This window comes from Erythrolamprus reginae, chromosome 1, assembly GCF_031021105.1.
Source record: "Erythrolamprus reginae isolate rEryReg1 chromosome 1, rEryReg1.hap1, whole genome shotgun sequence".
Taxonomy (NCBI): Eukaryota; Metazoa; Chordata; class Lepidosauria; order Squamata; family Dipsadidae; genus Erythrolamprus; species Erythrolamprus reginae.
In genome coordinates this window covers 231,434,727-231,455,521 of record NC_091950.1, presented here as the reverse complement: position 1 = coordinate 231,455,521, position 20,795 = coordinate 231,434,727, and the positions used below count along the sequence as shown (strand labels likewise).

At 40.3% G+C, this 20,795-nt stretch overlaps 1 protein-coding gene across 8 annotated transcripts in view; it reads right to left on the bottom strand.

The window, feature by feature from the left end:
- Window positions 1-20,795, bottom strand: part of PKHD1 (PKHD1 ciliary IPT domain containing fibrocystin/polyductin) — a 359,271-nt gene that overhangs the window by 7,550 nt on the left and 330,926 nt on the right. For 6 of the 8 annotated variants that reach the window (XM_070732513.1, XM_070732506.1, XM_070732505.1 and 3 more), the window contains 4 exons: window positions 15,074-15,209; window positions 12,779-12,866; window positions 5,686-5,793; window positions 199-357 (listed from right to left, as the gene is read on the bottom strand). In XM_070732513.1, the coding sequence (XP_070588614.1) occupies window positions 199-357; window positions 5,686-5,793; window positions 12,779-12,866; window positions 15,074-15,209 (491 nt within the window). Of the gene's footprint in view, window positions 1-198; window positions 358-5,432; window positions 5,564-5,685; window positions 5,794-8,360; window positions 8,492-12,778; window positions 12,867-15,073; window positions 15,210-20,795 lie in introns of those variants that run through there. The other 2 variants (XR_011557350.1, XM_070732512.1) reach the window with 2 other exon arrangements.

The window sequence follows — 20,795 nt, the reverse complement described above, 5'->3', positions numbered from 1 at the left end:
CAGTGCCAATGGTGATAGGAGAAGTGGGATAAGAGATGCTCCATCAAGAAGTAGCATAGAAGGCTCAAGGTAAAGAAAATGTGGATCCCTGTTGTAACTGGAGGACTATAACATTCTTTCATCAGCTATTGCTAATTGCAAAGTAGTTTTTTTCCTATAAATCACAGCAGATAATTATCATGCCAATTTGTGACTTACTGTTTCTCTTGGTTTTCTTGAGCCAACAAATGAGAACAAATCCCAAAACAAGCATGGAGGCTACTGAACACAGGAGAGCAGTAAACATGATGGCAGATTTTTCTGATACAGCAACAGGGAAAATAGTAAAAGAACTTGATTCAACAGTTAGGGCAGCACCTGAAAACAAATAAATATGTAGCTTAAAGTAATTAAAACAAAGAATGCATGTTTTAAACCTGAACAAATATCATAAGAAAAGAAATTGTAACCCAGACTGTTTCATACAATAAAACAATGAAGTCATTATGAATATCAATAATAAATATCAACATTGTCAGTGTTCCAAGGAATGCACCCATAGGAAGCAGAACTCTGAGGCAGGTAGATTCCTCAAAGAATGATTTATTAGATACTTCATATTGGCACTTCTGGTATAAATTGACTCTGAAAGTTCCCATGATTTTCACCTAATTAAAAAGTAAAAGTCCCTCCTTTCCCCAAGTCATCAGTCACATTGTCAAGTAGAGTTGCTGGCTGGTTGCTTGGTTACTCTACTCCTCCTTTCCCCAGCACCTGTTGGAATGTTCTTGGTTCCCACAGGAAAACTTCTGTTGTTTTGACTACAAACACACACTATTTCTTTCCCACCTCCCTGTCTCTTCTCCTGCCTTGTGGCAGCCCTGAAGTCTCAAAAATGACTTCAGCCAGGTTTGTTTCAGAGTTGACAAACATGCTAATATTTGATTATCTTTGTCAACAGCTGCTTTTACACTTATGGAAAAGTCCCAGGGAAAAGTCCTTCTCAGTCTCAGTCTCAACCATACTTTCAGTCTCAGTTATCCCTTTAAGTAAAAGTAAAAATGTCAGCAAATGAAGCTGAATGCACCTGCAAAGTCAGACTGTTTCATAAAAATGCAATTCAGAAACAGACAATCTGTCCATCATATTTTTACTGGTGCAAAGAATTAATTAAATACTTTGAACGTATTGGCCTCTTGGCCTATTTCTTGAATATATTGCTCTTACAATTTTGACTGCCTTTTGGAGAACTCCAAATATTATTTGGCCTTTGATCAGGCACACCTCCCTATAATACCTAGATAGAATACAAGTGAATCCTAGAGCTGAAGTCTAGATTAGGAAATTTTAAAAAAATCCTAGAAGAAGGAAATAGGAAACAATTTCCATTGCTAAGGAAACTTCATGGAGGTGTTTATGAGGTTACTGAGACTGGAGTTTTGACCCAAAAGATATATAAATATGCAATATGTTGCAATACTAATAGCTCTGGTTGGTAGTTAGCTGTTGGTTTGAGCTCTGAACTTGGCAATTTGATTGCCAACTTTTTGTCACCATTTGAGGAGACATTGACAGTGCATTTTTGAATTGCGTTTGGAAATGTAGAGAAATGTAGAGAAATGCACAAGTACAGTTCAGACGGGGGCTGAAGTTTGCTTGTTGTATTGTTCCAAGAGTAATATTTTATGGTCCTTTGGCCGCTGATTTTTGCAGAAATAGAAATTGGAGGAGAAAAAATTATGTTAGTTAACTTTTATGCACCTAATAAAAAACAAAAAAAATATCAACAGTTGCATGAGTAATTGGTAACAATCACTTATACAAATATATGTTTAATAGGAGACTACAATGGTACAATTGACTTTAAGAAAGACTATAGAGGGAAAACTAAAGGGAAAACTAAAAAACCCCCACCATACTACCAAATACATTTAATGACATGACAGATGAATTAAACTTTGACTAATATGTGGTGATTAATGCACGCCAAGAGCAAACAATACACATTTCAATACAATACAATACACAATTCAATTACACATCAATCCTTTACAAGAATAGATATGGCCTGGATAAGTAAAGAAGTAAGCAAGAAAGTGGAGTCAATAGAAAATAACTAAAGAAATTGACCTATTTATCAATGAGAATATGAAACAACCAACTATCATACAGAATCTATGGGACACATTAAAAGCTAGGCTTATCACAATTGCTTATACTGCAAAGAAAACTAAGGAAAAATGGCAAAATTACAATAAAAACCTAAAAGATATTAAACAGCTAGAACATAAACTCCATAAAGACCCAAAAGATGACAATACATATACATTATTAATGGAAGACAGACCAGGTTAAATTTGATTGAACAACAGGATTATGCAAAAGATATTAGATTTCTTAAACAAACATTCTTTGAAAAAGCAAACAAGCAGCAAAAATTGCATATGCCCAATATTGGAAGGACAACAAAATTCCACCAGAAAATGTATTGATGGACAAAATATATAGGTGGGCCAAGATGGATATGTTGACGATTGAACTTAAAGGAGAAAATAATTCAGAACACTATGAAATATGGACTAAATTGGACTAAGAAAAAAGGGAAACTGTAAGACAATGTGAGATGAAGACAATGATATGAGACTATGTAAACACATGAAATACTGTACATTAGCAAATAATAACAATGTATGAAATTGGGTGTAAATCTGTACTAAAATGGTATGATGTTTAAAGATTAAAAGCAATAAAAAAATGTAAAAGTACCTTCCCTTTTTCAAGATACTTGTCAGTAGGAAAAGTAAAAGTTCTCCTATGACAGGCATGCTAAAATTTCATATGTAAAATGAATTATGTCTCTTGATAAATGTTTTGACAACATGTTGAACTAATATAAATTGCTCTGTCACTCATTAATCAATACTACGCAGAGAAACCTTCCATATTTCTGCCATTCACTCACTCACTCATTCATTCATTCATCTTTTCAATTATTCAATTTATACATTCACCTATCTCAAATTCATGGCTCTGGGCAGCTAACAACAGTAAAAAAAATCATTAAAACACATTTACTATAAAAATGAGACACACATTCAGATTCACACATAGCTGAGGTACACAAAAACCCAAACCCAAGCCACCAGAGCCCCCCCACCAAAAAAGAAATCAGCATAACCATTACCCAAGCTTTTCATCATTTTTTTCTCCATACTCACCAAATTTAAAGTTCTATATCCAATTTTTAAGATGGAATCAGTTCATTATTAATTTTTTAGAGATCATTGTGCTATGTTTAATAGCTGATGGGGTAGTAACTGAGGTGAGATGGAAGACTGTAACTCAACTAACTTTTATTATAACAGTAACACACTTTAAACAGTCTGAGGCAACAATCCTCTAACAGCTCCTTAAAATATAACTGGCATAATTGCATTAGACAATCAATGTTTAGCAACAGCTCTGCTCCTAAAGCAACCCCTAGCAATTCAAAGGAAGACTGCACCCCTTTCTTACAAGTTGGGGCAAGCATAATCCTATAAATATGATGGCTGGTGCCTAATTCTTTCTGATCATTGAAGGCCTCCTGAGCTATAGACATGATGCTCTTGCCTGCCAATTTTCCTCTCCTCAAATGTTGCAATGGCCCCAGCCTCTTCTTCAGGAACTATGGGTAAGTCTGAATAAATTTCTTTTCCCAAGGTCTCATGAGTTATGCAAGGGACGGCTTGAGTTGACTCCCCTGAGGTTAGAATCTGGCCTTGCAAAGTGGACTCTGGCGGGATAACCTCAGGCCACTTAGGCTGCAACTGATCTATGTGGCGGTGCCACACTCTACCATCTTTTAATTCTACCCTATATGAACATGGCCCCTTAATTCCTACCACCTTCTCAGGCAGCCATAATGCATAATTTTGGGCATACACAGAACTTCCAACCCCAAATGATCAGGTTCCTCCCACTGAATCCAATGGTCTCTCTGCTGTATGATGTGGATGCAATCTGTCTCAGCCTCTGACCAATAAAAAGTTTGGCAGGGCTTTTATTAGTGGATACATATGGAGTGGAGTGTTGGGTTAATAACAATTCATCTACCTTAGCTTGCCAACTAGCCTGGCCCAATTTGCTTAATGTGTCCTTTAATGTGTGCACTATTCTCTCTACCATTCCATTGCTAGAGGGGTGCCATGGGGCTATCAGGCTGTGCCTTATTCCTAACCTTGCTAAGAAAATCTCAAAAGCTGCTGACATCAGATGTGGCCCATTATCTGAGACAATCAAGTCTGGAATGCCATGGGTAGCAAATAGGTTATTCAAAACCTTGATTAACGCTTCTGTTCTAGTAGAAGCCATCAAGCGGACCTCTAACCCTTTAGAAAAGGCATTTACGACCACCAAGAACACTATAGGACCTGAAAAATCAAAGTGTAGCCTTGGCCATGGTGCCCCTCAGGTCTCCCATTCCCTAGCTGGGGCAATAGGTGGGCTCCGTCTGGTAGACTGGCAAATCGAACAAGTACCACCATAACTCCAGGCAGCATTGTCATGCGCCTGATGCAAGTTCTTCATAACAGCTGATTTTAATGGGGGAACAACCACCCTATTCTCCCATAATGGGCAACCCCTCTTTATTGACAATTCTAATTTCCAATCTGCAAAAGGTCTAAACTCAGGATTCACTTTTCCTCCCTGCCAACCTCTTAAAACCCAAGCAATGACTCTCGAGACTACATAGTCCCTTTTGGACTCACTAGCAATATCTAGGGCGGTAACTGGCAGTTCTAAGCCTGTAATGCTGAAGATGGTAGATGCTGAGGCGGGATCTTCCAGAGCAATGGGTAGAGGGCATTGACTCAATGCATTGGCTTGATGCATTGTCGGGTTGACGTGTCAATGTGTAATTGTAGTTTGCAAGAAATACTATCCATCTGGTCATCCTTGGTGCCAGGACTTGTGGAGTCTGTTTATTCCCTGCCAATATCCCCAAGAGAGGCTTGTGATCTGTCACTAGCTCAAAATGATGGCTGTAAATATAATGGTGAAATCATTTAACTCCAGTCACTGCAGCCAGAGCCTCTTTATCAATCTGGCTGTATAAACATTCAGTGGAATTTAGTGTTCTGAAGAAAAAAAGCTATAGGTACTTCAGAGTCATTAGGTAATTTATGGCTCAAAACCATGCCTACCCCATTAGGGGATGCATCACAAGCTAGTACAACTGGAAGTTTTTCATATTATTGCAAAAGAACAGCATTGGATAAAAGTAATTGTTTGACATATTTAAAAGCTGTTTCTTTTCGCTTGCCCCAAACCCGTGGGGCTCTGAAGTCCAGCAATCAATGTAGTGGTTCAGCTACCGTTGCCCTGTGTGGTAAATGCTTGAAGTTCAGCTTTATTTGTTGGTACTGGGGCTTTCTGGATAGCTTTAGTTTTAGATTCTGTCAGGTGATTACCTGAGGAGTCTATAAGGAATCCTAAGAATTCAACATGTGGAACCACAATGAAACATTTTTTCTTCTTTTACTCAAAGCCACACTTGTTGGAATTTAGAAAGAACATCTCATATAATACAGGTTTGATATCTCTGAGAAAGCAAAAGAACAGGTTATGAGAAGGCTTTCATCTTATGCCTTGCCTGCTTAATTCAAAAAAAAAATGTTTGTTATATGATATCTATTAGGTTTTTTTACTAGATAAGCATCTTACCTGGAGGAGAAGTAACTTTGAAAATGAGGTGGCAGTCAAAGCAAGAGCTGGACACAATCAAATTCTGAAAGCTAGCCTGTCCATCTTGGACCTTTACTCTTGTGTTACCTGAAAATAATTTATATCCATGCTTGATTATTAACTGCTATTAAACTTCATGTACGATAGTGACAATATTGATAATGATACTACACAATATTGATAGTGATACCATACACACACACACACAAACACAAACACACACAGATTCATTCATTCATTTTGTCAAAACAGGTACAAGATAGTAGGTAAGGTATAGACATAAACAAAAGTAAAGTAGGTACAGGTAAATTAGGGATGGTAGGCACAATGGTGCCCTTATGCACGCTCTAACAGACCTCTTAGGAATGGGTGAGGTCAACTGTAGATAGTCTAAAATTAAACAGAGGTTTACATGGACAAATGTAGTGGGATACACCAATGGTGGGATTCAATATTTTTACTACTGGTTCTGTGGCCGTGGCTTCATGGATGTGGCTTCGTGGGCATGGCAGGGGAAGATTACTGCAAATCCTGATTTCCTCCTGACCAGCTGGGACTCAGGAGGCAGAGAATAGATGGGAGAAAGGCCAGTCAGAGGTGATATTTACCAGTTCTTGAACTACTCAAAATTTCCACTACCAGTTCTCCAGATTTGTCAGAACCTGCTGAAACCCACCTCTGCTACACACAGTGCTGCAGTCTAGACCAACTGAGGTTTCCAGGTGTGATCTTCAACAACTTTTCCACCATCCCTCATCAACAATCTGACCTCCCCAGCACCTCCAACCCTTCCTTCATCTCCAAACCCACTCCCCCTCCTCAACCATCCCACACTTCTCCACCCACCATCCCTCCTCAACAATCTGACCTCCCCAGCACCTCCAGCAATGAATAGGAATACGCGCCCCTTACTACCTCGCCTCAATCCTACTTCAACTCAACCCATCCCAGTCCCCTTCCTGTACACAAATTCAACCTCAAATGTAAACTAATCAATGCAAGAAGTTTAATCAATAAGTTATCAGAATTCCTTCTTCTTCTTGACACCAACTCATTTGATATAATCTTTGTTTGTGAAACATGGCTGAATTGTTCCTATCCTGACTCCATCATCACACAAAATAACTACCTGGTTTTCCGGTCCGACTGCGAACCTCGCAAAGGAGGTGGTGTAGCCATATTCTATAAAAGCTCACTCAATCTAAAAAACATTCAAGTTGCACATGATTTATTCCTTCCTGAAACCTTAATCTGAGATCTTTCTCTCAACACTACTCTCCGCTTTTTACTGTGCTACAGAGCTCCAAACTACGACACTACCCATGCATCAAAAGTAACCTCCCTACTTACATGGGCATCCTCCTGCCCCCATCCCTTTATCTTCCTAGGTGACCTCAACCTACCACACATCAACTGGACACTAAATGAATGCTCCACCGAACCTATACATACTGCCATTTACAACACCGTCACCAGCCTAGGATTGGAACAATTAGTCTCAAACAATACCAGACTCAGCAACTGTCTCGACCTCATATTCTGTAATAGCAAAAGTGCTATTTATGGACTGCATATCATAGAACCTTTCTCCAACAGCGACCATAGTATGATCAACTTCAACCTCAACCTACGCCATCATAACACTCAACAGAACAACGCAGCACCTAAGTACAATTTCAGGAATGCCAACTACGAACTCATAGACGCCAACCTCTCATTTATTAATTGGCAATCCTTGTTCTCTAACTGCATCACAACTGATGACCTCTACAACACATTCTTACACCAAATTAATAAACTTATAGATCTGCATGTTCCACTCACCTCTCCTAGAAGAAAACGAAAAAATAACGTACCAGTCTCGATAAAGAAACTACAAACCAAAAACAGATCCCTCTGGCGTAGAAACAAAAAAGGCCCAGTAACCAACTTCAAAAGCCGCTACAGAAGCATATGCCAACAAATAAAAGTAGAATGTCTCAACTTTCACAGTGAACAAGAGGAAAACCTCCTACGCACCAAATCTAACCGTGCCTTCTACAACTGTGTCAACAACAAACTTAACGACTCCAGACCTATTCCACCTCTCGTAGGTCCCAACAACAAACAATACCACGATGACCCATCCAAAGCTAACCTCTTCAACTCCTTTTTTGGCTCCGTTTTTGTTAACAGTAATGGCTCATCCCCCCTCTTCGCAAATCGCACTCCAAACTCATTAAAAAACCTAACCCAAATCATCTTCACTATAGACCACATTGAAAAAGCAATCCGTGATCTCAAACCTTCCCTATCCGTTGGACCAGACGGCCTTTGTGCATACTTCCTAAGAAAACTTTCTTCTACCATAGCTGAACCCCTAAGCATTATCTTCCAAAAATCCTTCAGGACCAGCACTCTCCCCAAGTTGTGGTCAAAAGCAGTAGTCATCCCAATTTTCAAAAAAAGAGACCCATCACTAGTTGACAACTACAGACCAATATCACTATGCTGCGTCCCTTGTAAAATCATGGAATCAATTATAAATAGATCAATCACCCTTTACTTAGAATCTAATAACCTACTATCAAAAAAACAATTTGGATTCAGAAAGAAACTATCCTGCAACCTTCAACTACTTCACTGCAAAAACATCTGGACTACCCACCTTGATCAAGGAAAATCCATCGATGCAATCTACATCGACTTCTGCAAAGCCTTTGACTCAGTGGTTCACGACAAACTTCTTCTAAAACTCAAATCCTATGGCATCTCAGGACTCCTCCACAACTGGATTACTGCTTTCCTGTCAAACAGGCAACAAGTTGTCAAAATCGGAAGCGCCATCTCCTCCCCCGTCCCTGTCAAAAGCGGCGTTCCCCAAGGCAGCGTACTAGGTCCTACTCTTTTCATCCTATACATCAATGACCTCTGTGATAATATCGCAAGCAACTGTGTGCTTTTTGCCGATGATGTGAAACTTTTCAACACCACCGACAACACACCCACTCTCCAAAAAGACCTCAACTTTGTCTCAGATTGGTCTAACACCTGGCAACTTCAAATATCAACCAACAAATGCTCTACCCCCCACATAGGCAAAAAGAATCCAAACCACACTTATGAACTGAATAAACAAATTCTCACAGCCAACCCACACTCAGTAAAAGACCTTGGAATACTAATATCAAATGACCTAAGTGCTAAAGCCCACTGCAACAATATTGCCAAGAAGGCTTCCAGAGTTGTTAACCTGATCCTACATAGCTTCTGCTCTGGCAATCTCTAACTACTGACTAGAGCCTACAAAACCTATGCCAGACCCATTCTCGAATACAGCTCATCTGTCTGGAACCCACACCACATCTCAGACATCAACACTCTCGAAAACGTCCAAAGGTACTTCACCAGAAGAGCCCTTCACTCCTCCACTCGTAACAGAATACCTTACAAAAATAGACTAACTATCCTGGATCTTGAAAGCTTAGAACTGTGATGCCTAAAACACGATTTAAGCATTGCCCACAAGATCATATGCTACAACGTCCTTCCGGTCAATGACTACTTCAGCTTCAACAGCAACAACACAAGAGCACGCAACAGATTCAAACTTAACATCAACCGCTCCAAACTTGACTGTAAAAAATATGACTTTAACAATCGAGTTGTCAAAGCGTGGAACTCATTGCCAGACTCAGTGGTGTCAGCCCCCAGCCCCAAACATTTCTCCCTAAGACTCTCCACGATTGACCTCTCCAGGTTCCTAAGAGGCCAGTAAGGGGCGTACATAAGTGCACTGATGTGCCTATCGTCCCCTGTCCAATCTTCTTTCCTTATCTCATATATCATACATTTTCTCTCCTTTCCTCCAACCTCTCTTCTTTCTTACTTTCTATCATTATATATATTACTTAATGTCTATTCTCCTTTATATGTATTGTATATTGGACAAAGAATAAAAAAAATAAAAAAATAAAATAAAATAAAATAAATAAATAAATAAATAAATAAATAAATAAAAACCCTCATGTACAGCACAATGCATTAATAAAGATGGGCTTGTCAAATTAAGACTTTGCAGTACATAGAGGAAGACTAAAGTGATAGGAATTTTAGAAACCTAAAAGCTACACTGTTGTTAAAAAAGTAAGAGATTAATTTTGTAGATATAACATCACATCATTTTTTTAAAAAATACCAATGTTTTTAATGGGGAAACCATGAAAACATGGATTTCTGAGAAGTAAGTTATTTGGGATTTCAGCATCTTAAATTATCATATAATTATTTGGCTATCATAACATCTTTTCCACACATAACATTCTCAATTTATAGAAGTGCCAATTTTCCAAAGGATCCTAACATCAGCATCACTGGAAGGGTTTAAGACTGACATTTCTGAAACTGACATGAACCCCAGAGTAATATATACTGTATTTTCCAAAGGAGGTGATCTCAGCTTTCTGGCACATATGCTTCAAATCTCAGAATATTATGGATATATATGGATATATCTCAAAGATATCCTGGCAAGCTGGTATTTAATGCTGTAAAGAGCTAATTTGGAGCTAAACTACTTTGCAAAAAGCAGTTTGGCGGCTGTCAGAGGAAGCAGGCTGAGTCTGTGTGGCAGATAATTTTCTTGAAATGCTAGTTACAACAATCTATAATTGTTATAGGTTTGGGCATTTGTCAAAGGAATAAATGCAGCAAATGATTACATAGCAAACATCTGTACAGCACTCTTCTTTTATTCCTGGAGTTTATTGTCCATTAATTTGATGTATGTTTCTTTTAAAGAATGCTCCCCCCCGCCCACACACACAAACAGCCTCAATCCTGTTTAGTGACTGTCCTTTATTTGAGCCTTCTTCTTGCATTAGTTTTCTTCTTTCCATTCCTTTTTCCAAGGATTAAAATATTTTCAGTTGGAACAAAGAAGAAAAAGTAATTTCATAATTTAGGGGGGGGAATTAGAAAAATTATTGTATAATAAATAATGATGCTGAGTTATTCAAGAGATTGCATATGAAGTATTTTATTGTCTGGATTATGGTTGCCACGGCTATGACAAATAGTTAGTATCTCAATTTAGCACCTGTCCAGGAAAAAAATGCTCCAGGTGTTTACCATTCTTTCCTAGCAGACAAATGTCCACCCAGTGAAACGAGCAGTGCGGTTGATGTCATCAGCCAGCATGTAAATCACAATTACCTCATTGGCTTCCTTGGCATAAGACCAGCTTAATCCAGCTGAGCAACTGCCAAGGTTAATATCAGTCACAGCAATAAGGCCATTACATTCATTGCTTAAAAGACCACAAGGGGGGCACTGGGGATCATTAAATGTATAATTGAAAGACATTTGCATACTGAATTCCTTTTCTCTATTCTCAATCAGCCACATATCCACCTATCTGGCTTACACAGCCCTTGGAATGATCAGGACTCACATATGCAAAGTCAACTTGCATCTTCAAGGAAAGCAGGTCTGTTGCTGCTGCTGACGCTTATTTACTTCTTGTTTTTCAATAGCACAGCAAGCATGGTGGTGTCACAATGAGTTGTACTTAATAACAAGTAGCCACCATTTTGAAAGGAGCAAAAATACTTAATTCAGCATGTTTTTGTCTTAAGGATTTAATTACGTCTGAGTGGGAAGCAGAGGCAGACTTTAACACTAACCTTTTCTGCCCTCTTTATACTGAAATCATTGAGATCACTGTTCTACTCTATATTTTCTTTTCCAGTGTAACTTTGTGAAGAAAAAGAATATTCACTTCCTAGGTCCCTATCTTGTCCTGTCAAACTGTACAACGAGTTCTGACAAATCATTAATTGCTGAACATCCCAAAACATAAGAGGCTAAAGAACATTTCACTTAGAACCTACTGTAGGAGAACATTTGTAGTATTGATTGATATAGGGAGAATTGTATGTACTTTAGTGAATTCAGACAATTTCTAAACATTTTATTGATCTTGGATGAAGTATGCCAATTTGGTATTTTTTATAAAGATTTCTACCTGGCTAAAGGTGGTGTCTTGAATCTCTTCAAGCTGCATTGAATTATTTTAGTGACTGAGGCAGTACCCAAACTGATAAAAAACTTAAAACTAATAGCTATAGATTAAGGATGGTAGAGTTTCAGACTATTATGAGTACATGCTAGTACATGTTTATATGATACCAAAGTTTGAGCATTTCTTGGGTTTACAAGACAGATACTGAGCTTACTGACATTCCATTTCTGAGCACACTTCAGATTACCACTTATTATCTTTGAAATGTTACAGCATGACATCTTTTTTTTTAAAAAAAAAAATTTCCCTTGCATGAATTTGCTCATCTTTTATTATAAGACCTCTTCTAATAAATGTTGCATTCACAGGTAAGAGAATATTTGTAAAAACTTTCTTAATGGTGGCTCCGTTAAAGCTTTCAGATCTGGACTCCATAAATCTAAGTGACTACAAGATGGAAGGAAAGAAAGCAAAAAATCCTAACTCTGCTGCCATTCAGTAGTTATCTGGATATCTGACCTGGAGACAGGGAGACAAAGAGGAGCAGGCCCCTTATATAGGGCGCCTCCCTGGCCGCTCCTCAGCCAATCGGTGCCCTGCGCACTGCGATGATGACACTGCGGCCCCCCGGTAATGACATAGGGCCGCAGGCTCCACCCCAAGATGGCGGCCTCCTTCCCTGCCCACACCGCAAACACCGCCAGCCCGGTAAGAGGCCAACGGCCCTTATCTGGATATCCGAAGCTCAGCTACAATAGTCCTCAGCATCCTAGCAGGGGATTTCTTATTTAGGTTATGTTGATAAAATGGAAATATTTCTAGTTCAACAAGTGTATATACTGTATCTACAGTGCTTGATTGTAGTTGCTTGATAATTTTGGATTTTGTGGGTTTCCTCCTATTACTAGCTTCTTATATTGCTATTCTTTTGTTCATTTCATTTCTTGTTTGTTTGTTTGTTTGTTTGTTTGTTTGATTGATTGATATGCCACCCCTCTCCGAGGACTCGGGGCAGCTTACAATATATAAAAACAACAACAACAATTTCATATCAGTGATGCATATCCAAACCTTTCAACATAATTTCTGGTTGGTTTTTGAGGTAAGATGTCACAATCCATGGTTTGGAGGGGAAACCTAAAGGCACAATTCTCCGTCCCTGGAAAGAAGGAAGGAAGATAGAAGGAAGGGAGGGAGGAAGGGAGAGATGGAAAGAAAGATGGAAAGAAAGTGGAGGAATGAAGGGAGGGAGGGAGAATGAGAGAGAGAGAAAAGAAAGAAAGAAAGAATCTGTTGTTATTTGTCATTTTATCTTTTATGCTTTTACTACTATACTTTTATTAAGGATCATATTACAGAGCTAATCAACTGAATTAGGGGTGGGTTCCAACTTACCTCGCTGCCAGTTCACTCCTTCCTATTGTGGGTGCGCATGCACTTTGCACGCATGCGCCGTAATAAAAACATATGAAAAAAATAAAAAAAACAAAGCCAAAAAAAGAAGGTGATTGCACATACAGTGCCAGAACTTGGCTTCTGTGCATGTTCAGAAGGAAAATTTAAAAGAGTGAGAGAGAGAGAGACAGAGAGAGACAGAGAGAGACAGAGATGGTGGCACCCACAGACCAGCACTGACCGATCCAGTTCGGTGACATTATCAAAACCGCTATTGGTTCAGGTGAACTACTTCGAACTGGGAGAAACCCACCCCTGAATATTTTTTAAAAATCTATAGAACAATCCTTGATATGTTAATTGTAATATTTTCTTAAAACTGCATTATGAAAGGACAAATAGAAATAAATACAATAAATTGCTCTGGAAATGTCTCCATAAATATTGAAAAAGGCTTATTATAAAAACAAATCAGGACTGTTTCAGTTTCACTTTCTTCTCTATTTCACCATTTTTGAGTTTAAAAAAGGTGATTTTAATGAAGTACTGTATATCAATTCATGCTATTCAACACAGCTAGTCAAATAATAATAACAATAACAACAACAACAACAACAATAATAATAATAATAATAATTTATTAGTCTTGCATGCTCAGAGAAATAATATTGGAGCCATCCTTTTAAACAAGAAATATCTCTGCCACTAATCAGATAGCACCCTGCCCTGAGTTTCACATTCTGCTTTATTCTGCTATGATTTCAGGCAGCAAAAATATAAAATAGCCATGTAGTTATTTTTGTAAACTGAAGGCACATTTTTTCCAGAGTCATTGTTGACACTCTCCTCTTTTAATTTAAGTAGCATATATTAGTGATACAGTGTGTAAATGAGGAGCAGAGAGAATTGTCTAAACCAACAGTTGCAGAAGAGATGAAGCCTGCATAATCTCAAATTACGTAATCCAGCCTCACTCCCCATGTCTTCCAAGGTTTCTGCCTTCTAGGAAGGTTAAACAAGTCTTCTCCTAATTTTAAGCTTTTTGTAATGTCTTGCAGAAAATTTGCTATCAGTTGCAAAGAGGATGAAAGGAAATTATATTGAAATTTGTAGTCACAAATTTATCCCTCTCCCTCTCTCCTTTTCCCTTTCCTTCTCTCTCTCTCTCTCTCTCTGTGTAAATGTGTGCATGCATACATGTGTGGTTCAAATTTCTCCCTCTCTCCTTTTCTTTATCCCTCTCCCTCTTTCTGTCCATGTGTGTGTGTGCGTGTGTGTTTGTGTACATGTGTGTTCATTGTGAGTTGTGGAAACAGTGGGAATGGTAGGTAACATAATGGGAACCTACAACAAATTTTGGCAGCTATTGGGGAGAGTAGTAGAAATGCAAGATTCCTGAACTACAATTAATATTATTTCTGAAAGGCCAAATATGAAGAGATTGTGTGGAACCTGTTGACCAATTTATCTGGAATTTCCTTTATTTCCCCTCTAATTACAACATATTCCAATTTAGCCTAATTATAACAATATCCAAGAAGTTCAACATTTTTTAAAAAAATAAACAAATCTAGGAGCCCTTTGTTATATTCTCAGACCGAAGCACACATAGGCTTAAGTCAGGTTCTCCATCATGGGGGGGAAATACTGACTGCTGATTGGCTAGACCAGTGGTAGGCAAAGTTGGCTCTTCTATGACTTGTGGATTTCAACTCCCAGAATTCCAGAGCCAATCATGCTAGCTCAAGAACTCTGGGAGTTGAAGTCCACATGTCATAGAAGAGCCAACTTTGCCTACTCCTGGGCTTGCTGTCAGACAGAGCCTTTGCTAGGTTGTAAATAGTTGCCATAAAAAGAGCTGTTGTTTTGAAGTCACTTCTATCTCCCTCTTCCACTTACCCTGTCTAACACCCTAGATCCTACATGAGTGTCTAATCTAAAATATGAAGTGTATGTCTTTGGATTTCTTACCTGTTTGTCCAGAAAAATAACTTGTGGTTGCCTCAGAAGTGGCCTTTCCACCACTCCATTGGAGGGTTGAATCCAGACAGAGATGCTGTAAGGACGGACATAGAGGCAACTCCATGAAGTTGGGCTACTTCCATTTCTTCACCAAGGAAAAATACATTTTTAAAAAAGAAAAAGAAAACCATGATTAATGTTGGTTATTTCAGAAACAATTGCATGGTATTATGGACAGTCAATAAATCTTTCAAATAAATAAATAAAAATTGATTGTTACCAAACACCCGGAGAAAGAATGTGTGAACAATATCCATCTAGTTAGCATGCCTCAGAACTAAAAGAATGTTAATTATCAAATCCAATTAATTTGCAAGATACATATAAGTGACATAGAACTATGAAGAAACTTTCCCTGTTCCATCATACAGCTAAAATATTCTTCTTGTAATGTGCATTACATTACATTACATTATATGGGGTAGTTGGGTTGACTATATTTATTTAACAACACTATGGTTCTTATTTTTTTTAGCTGTACCATGTACAGCTATATATAGCCACCCCACTAAGTTTGTATTCAGGAGTAAATCTGAAGCACTGTGGGAATATCTTTTGTATTTGAATAAAAATATGCTTCATTTAGAGACCACATGACCTCACATCCTTTCCAATTCTTTTTGTCATTATCCTTTTTATATATGCTTCTAATCCACTGCTACAGAGTGGTAACTTGGGGTTTGATATTGCCTCAAAATGAAAGTGAAAAGTATAAAAGCTATTTATTCAGTTCTCCTGGTGTTTGCTTTAAATGTCTACAAACAATGGATTTATTGAGAACCAATTCACTTTAGTTTAACTCAATTTCTTTAACAGAATTCCTTTGCGTTCTGAAGCATTTACCACGTTCTTTGTCTGCAAGGATTTTGTCCTTGCAAATTACAGTAGGAGGCAAACTGAAATCATTTTTAAAAGGCTAGTTTAAATACCTATTACTTTCGGATATAACCATTTAGGAATAATATAGCAGAATAGAAAACTGAGTTGCAGAATATTAGGAGAGAATTATATATAGGACTTCTTAGAACTATTATTGAAATGTATCATACATAAACAGAAAAATTATTTTAGTGAAGTATGTAATTTAACAGATTTTCCCCCACCCCAGATGGAGTGGTCATATTAAAAAAGAATTTTCTGCTCAAGAAAATAGTTTCAATATGAATCGGTTCTTTCAGCCCTCAATAAGAATGCCAATACATCATTTTATTTCTCCTGTCTCCACCTAAAAAAAGCATTTGAAGGCCAAGAACTATGAGTAACTGACTATAAATCATTAAGGAATACACAGGGTAGTTATTATCCATGTTATTTGAGTGTAGGCATTCAGCACCTGGGGCTGCTATCTGAAAGAAGGAACTTGGAAATCCCATTGACTTTGCAAAGGCAGAAAAATAGTATTACGGATTTTAATACCAAATGCCTTTATCTATCTAAACATAAATTCTACTATTATGAATCCATTATACAGAATGTAAAGAGAAAGAAGATACAGAGAGAGGGAGGGAGAGAAAGAGAGAAAGAGAGAGTGTGAGATGGAGAGAGAGAGATTCACCATTATTGCAGAGAGGGAGGGAGAGATGATAGATGAAAAATCAATATGATTTATTTATGTTTTAATTTAAAAACATATGTTTTAATTTAAAATGTGTTAATTTAATTTAAATTTTAAATTTAATTTAATTTAAAAACATATTTTAATTTAATTTAAAAACATGATTGAATGGTAAATTTTAAAATGCATATAGATGGATAATTTTCTGTAAGGAGTTCAAGAGGCAAGAATGAGACATTCCTTCCAATTCCAAGCCCTTTAGACTTCCTCTAGTTTAAGCAGAATGAGTTTCTTGCATCCAATTTACCCCTACATATATTAATAGATTGCTGCCCTTTTTGCTATATCTACCAATCTTACCTAAGAACATAAGAAGAGCCATGCTGAATCAGGCCAAAGTCCATCGAGTCCAGCATTCTGTGTCACACAGTGGCCCACAAATTGTCCTTGGGGATCTTGAGCAGAAAGAGAAGGCAAGATCCTCCCTTTCCCCTGACCCCCAATAAATGGTACTCAAGGGAATGCCTGCCTCAACCAACATGGAGGCGGCACATGGACATCTGTTTCAATAACCACTTGGCATCCATTGTAACATTGTTATTATTGTGGTTGTGAGCTGTCCCAAGTCTTCGGAGAAGGGCGGCATACAAATCTAATAAATTATTATTATTTATTTATTTATTTATTAAATTTGTATGCCGCCCCTCTCCGTAGACTCGGGGTGGCTCACAACAGTAATGGAAAACAATATATAATACAAATCTAATAATTAAAACTAAAAACCCATAATTTAAAAAACATGCACACAACATACCATACATAAACAGTATAGGCCTGGGGAAGTTATCTCAGTTCCCCCAAGCCTGACGGCAGAGGTGGGTTTTAAGGAGTTTACGAAAGGCAAGGAGGGTGGGGGCAGTTCTAATCTCAGGGGGGAGCTGGTTCCAGAGGGTCGGTGCCGCCACAGAGAAGGCTCTTCCCCTGGGACCCGCCAAACAACATTGTTTAGTTGACGGGACCCAGAGAAGGCCAATTCTGTGGGACCTAATCGGTCGCTGGGATTCGTGCGGCAGAAGGCGGTCCCGGAGATATTCTGGTCCGATACCATGAAGGGCTTTATAGGTCAAAACCAACACTTTGAATTGTGACCGGAAATTGATCGGCAACCAATAATAATAATAATAATAATAATAATAATAATAATTATTATTATTATTATTATTATTATTATTATTATTATTATTATTATTATCCATTCTTTCTCAGGCCAATTGTTTTAGGTTTTCAAGACATTTCTTTTTTTGAGATTGGGCAAATAATATCAAGGATCAAATTCAGTAGTAATAGACTGGAAGGCAATGTTTTCCCTATTTGAAAAGGTCTAAAATTTTTAATGGGTATGGATGAAGCATTTGGTTTTTAATATTCTCCTTGTCATATCTTTTTGATTTGGATTTTAAGATAGATAGATAGATAGATAGATAGATAGATAGATAGATAGATAGATAGATAGGCAGGCAGGCAGGCAGGCAGGCAGGCAGGCAGGCAGGCAGGCAGGCAGGCAGGCAGGCAGGCAGGCAGGCAGGCAGGCAGGCAGACAGACAGACATAGTGTGAGTGTGCGTGTGTGTGTGTATGTATATACTGTTCTATCAAGAATGAAAGACATTGCTTTGCTGGAGAGACGGAGTAACGACACGGACACAAGAGCTGGATTTAAATTGGGTCATTTTTATTAACATAAATTTGCATAATTTATTCAATACTTTGCATAAATTAGCATAATCAACTATGACCCGGAACTGGACCTGCAGGGTCAAACAACTACTTCCGGGGCGGAAATGACGTTATGCCAAAAAACATTCCTGGGCAACTCATGGGCGTATCTCAATGCAAGTCCAGGTGAGGGCCAGGCCGTCACCTGCGACCCTGCCATGCTGTGCATGAGGGGGGTCCCACCGGCTAACCGGAATCCGGGAATTAAAGGTGCAGGACCCAAAGACAGGTTCCCCCCAGCTGCTCAGGCAGAAACTCCCTCCATGAGCTTGCGGAGAACCTGTCAATCATCCCCAAAGATGCCCAAGGGAGAACGCGCGGTTGCTAAACCACCCCAGTTTTCCGCCCCTAACCTGCCTACCCAAATGACCAAAGGTAAGCCAATTAACCTAATAAATGCAAGCACCCCCTAACCGCACATCCATCACCTCAGTGTGGAATGGGCGAAAAAACAGCTCTGCTAAGAGGCAGAACTGCAAAAAATTCCCATTCGGCCCCCTAAGGGCGACCCCTAAGCACACTGCGAAATAGTGGAGGGCGGGTGGGTGTCTGCTCAGCTCTGAAGTCCGGGCGAAAAGGGAGAGCCCCGGGCCTGCTCGCCCTTATATAGGGCAAGCAGGCCCCGCCCGGACCAATCAGGAGCCTGGCCAATCAGGCCCTGATCTCCCGAGCGAAGTCTCGCATCGCGAGACTTCGCCCGGGATCCAAAATGGCGGCCGCCATGAGGGACCGTGTCTCCCGGTCCCTCCAGCAAAGCCTGCCTGCCGGGTAAGTCCGGCGCTGCCCTTGCTGGAGAGACGGAGTAACGACACGGACACAAGAGCTGGATTTAAATTGGGTCATTTTTATTAACATAAATTTGCATAATTTATTCAATACTTTGCATAAATTAGCATAATCAACTATGACCCGGAACTGGACCTGCAGGGTCAAACAACTACTTCCGGGGCGGAAATGACGTTATGCCAAAAAACATTCCTGGGCAACTCATGGGCGTATCTCGATGCAAGTCCAGGTGAGGGCCAGGCCGTCACCTGCGACCCTGCCATGCTGTGCATGAGGGGGGTCCCACCGGCTAACCGGAATCCGGGAATTAAAGGTGCAGGACCCAAAGACAGGTTCCCCCCAGCTGCTCAGGCAGAAACTCCCTCCATGAGCTTGCGGAGAACCTGTCAATCATCCCCAAAGATGCCCAAGGGAGAACGCGCGGTTGCTAAACCACCCCAGTTTTCCGCCCCTAACCTGCCACAGGAGTGGGGGTCAGATCTCTATCTTGGCCCCCCGACTCCCCCCTCTAGCTGCGCCAGCTCACGCAGAGACCGCTGCAGGTCCTGTAAGAAGATGGCGTTCCCCCGCTCAGACAGGTGAACGCCATCGGCCCGGTAAAGCCATGGCCGGTCTATTGTGATAAGGGGATGGGGCACTACCACTCCACCTAATTCCCTAACTGTTTTACCCATAGCCCTATTCACCCGTCGCCTAGCCCGGTGAATGGCCCTAAGGGAAGAGGCGTCCCTCCACACAAGCCTAGGTAATATTTCTGACCACACCACTTGCGTGGTGGGCCATACCTCACGAAGCCTTCGCAGGTCTTTGCGTGCCTGGATGATCAGCGCCAGGCCTCCCAGTATGCACAGGTCATTGCCACCTAAGTGCAATACCAGCCACCTGGGTGCGGCCACAGGACGCTGCCCACCCAAACCCACTTGGGCGCGACTCCAGGAGCCGCCCCCCATATTGCCGGGCGCAGCCACAGAATGCTGACCGCCCAGCAACGCCGGTAGGAGACCCTCCCACCGCATACCTCTCCGGCCCATCCAGGTAACCCTGACCCACTGCCCCAGGGACAGCTGGGTCCCGATGGCGCTCCTGGCTGCCGAGCGGCCGGCCCAAAAAATCATGCTGTGGCCACACAGCAGCGCCGTCGGTTTCATGTTAGCCTGGGGACCTGCAAGAGGACACACACACAGAGAGAGGTTACCTAGCCTAAGCCCTGCCTGGGATCCTCAGCGGGCCTAACATAACCCAAATATGCCGCTGACCGCCAGCGGCCGATCTCCCGAATCCGATGGGCCGGGAAACCAGAAAGTGCCGCGCTAGTGGCGGCGCCGATGCGGAACGAATGCGTTCCATAACCGGCGGGATCCATGCCCACCTGGGCCATTGCCCTGGATACTAGCGCCCAAAATTGGAAACGGGTCAGAGGGGTCCCGTCCCCATGTCTAAACAGGTACCCCGGACCTGACCCCCGCATACCACAATAAAGCTGTAGGGCGGCCACCGGACACACCGACTGGTCGGTGGCCGCACTAAGTTGGATAGTAACCCCTCTGTGCAGCTG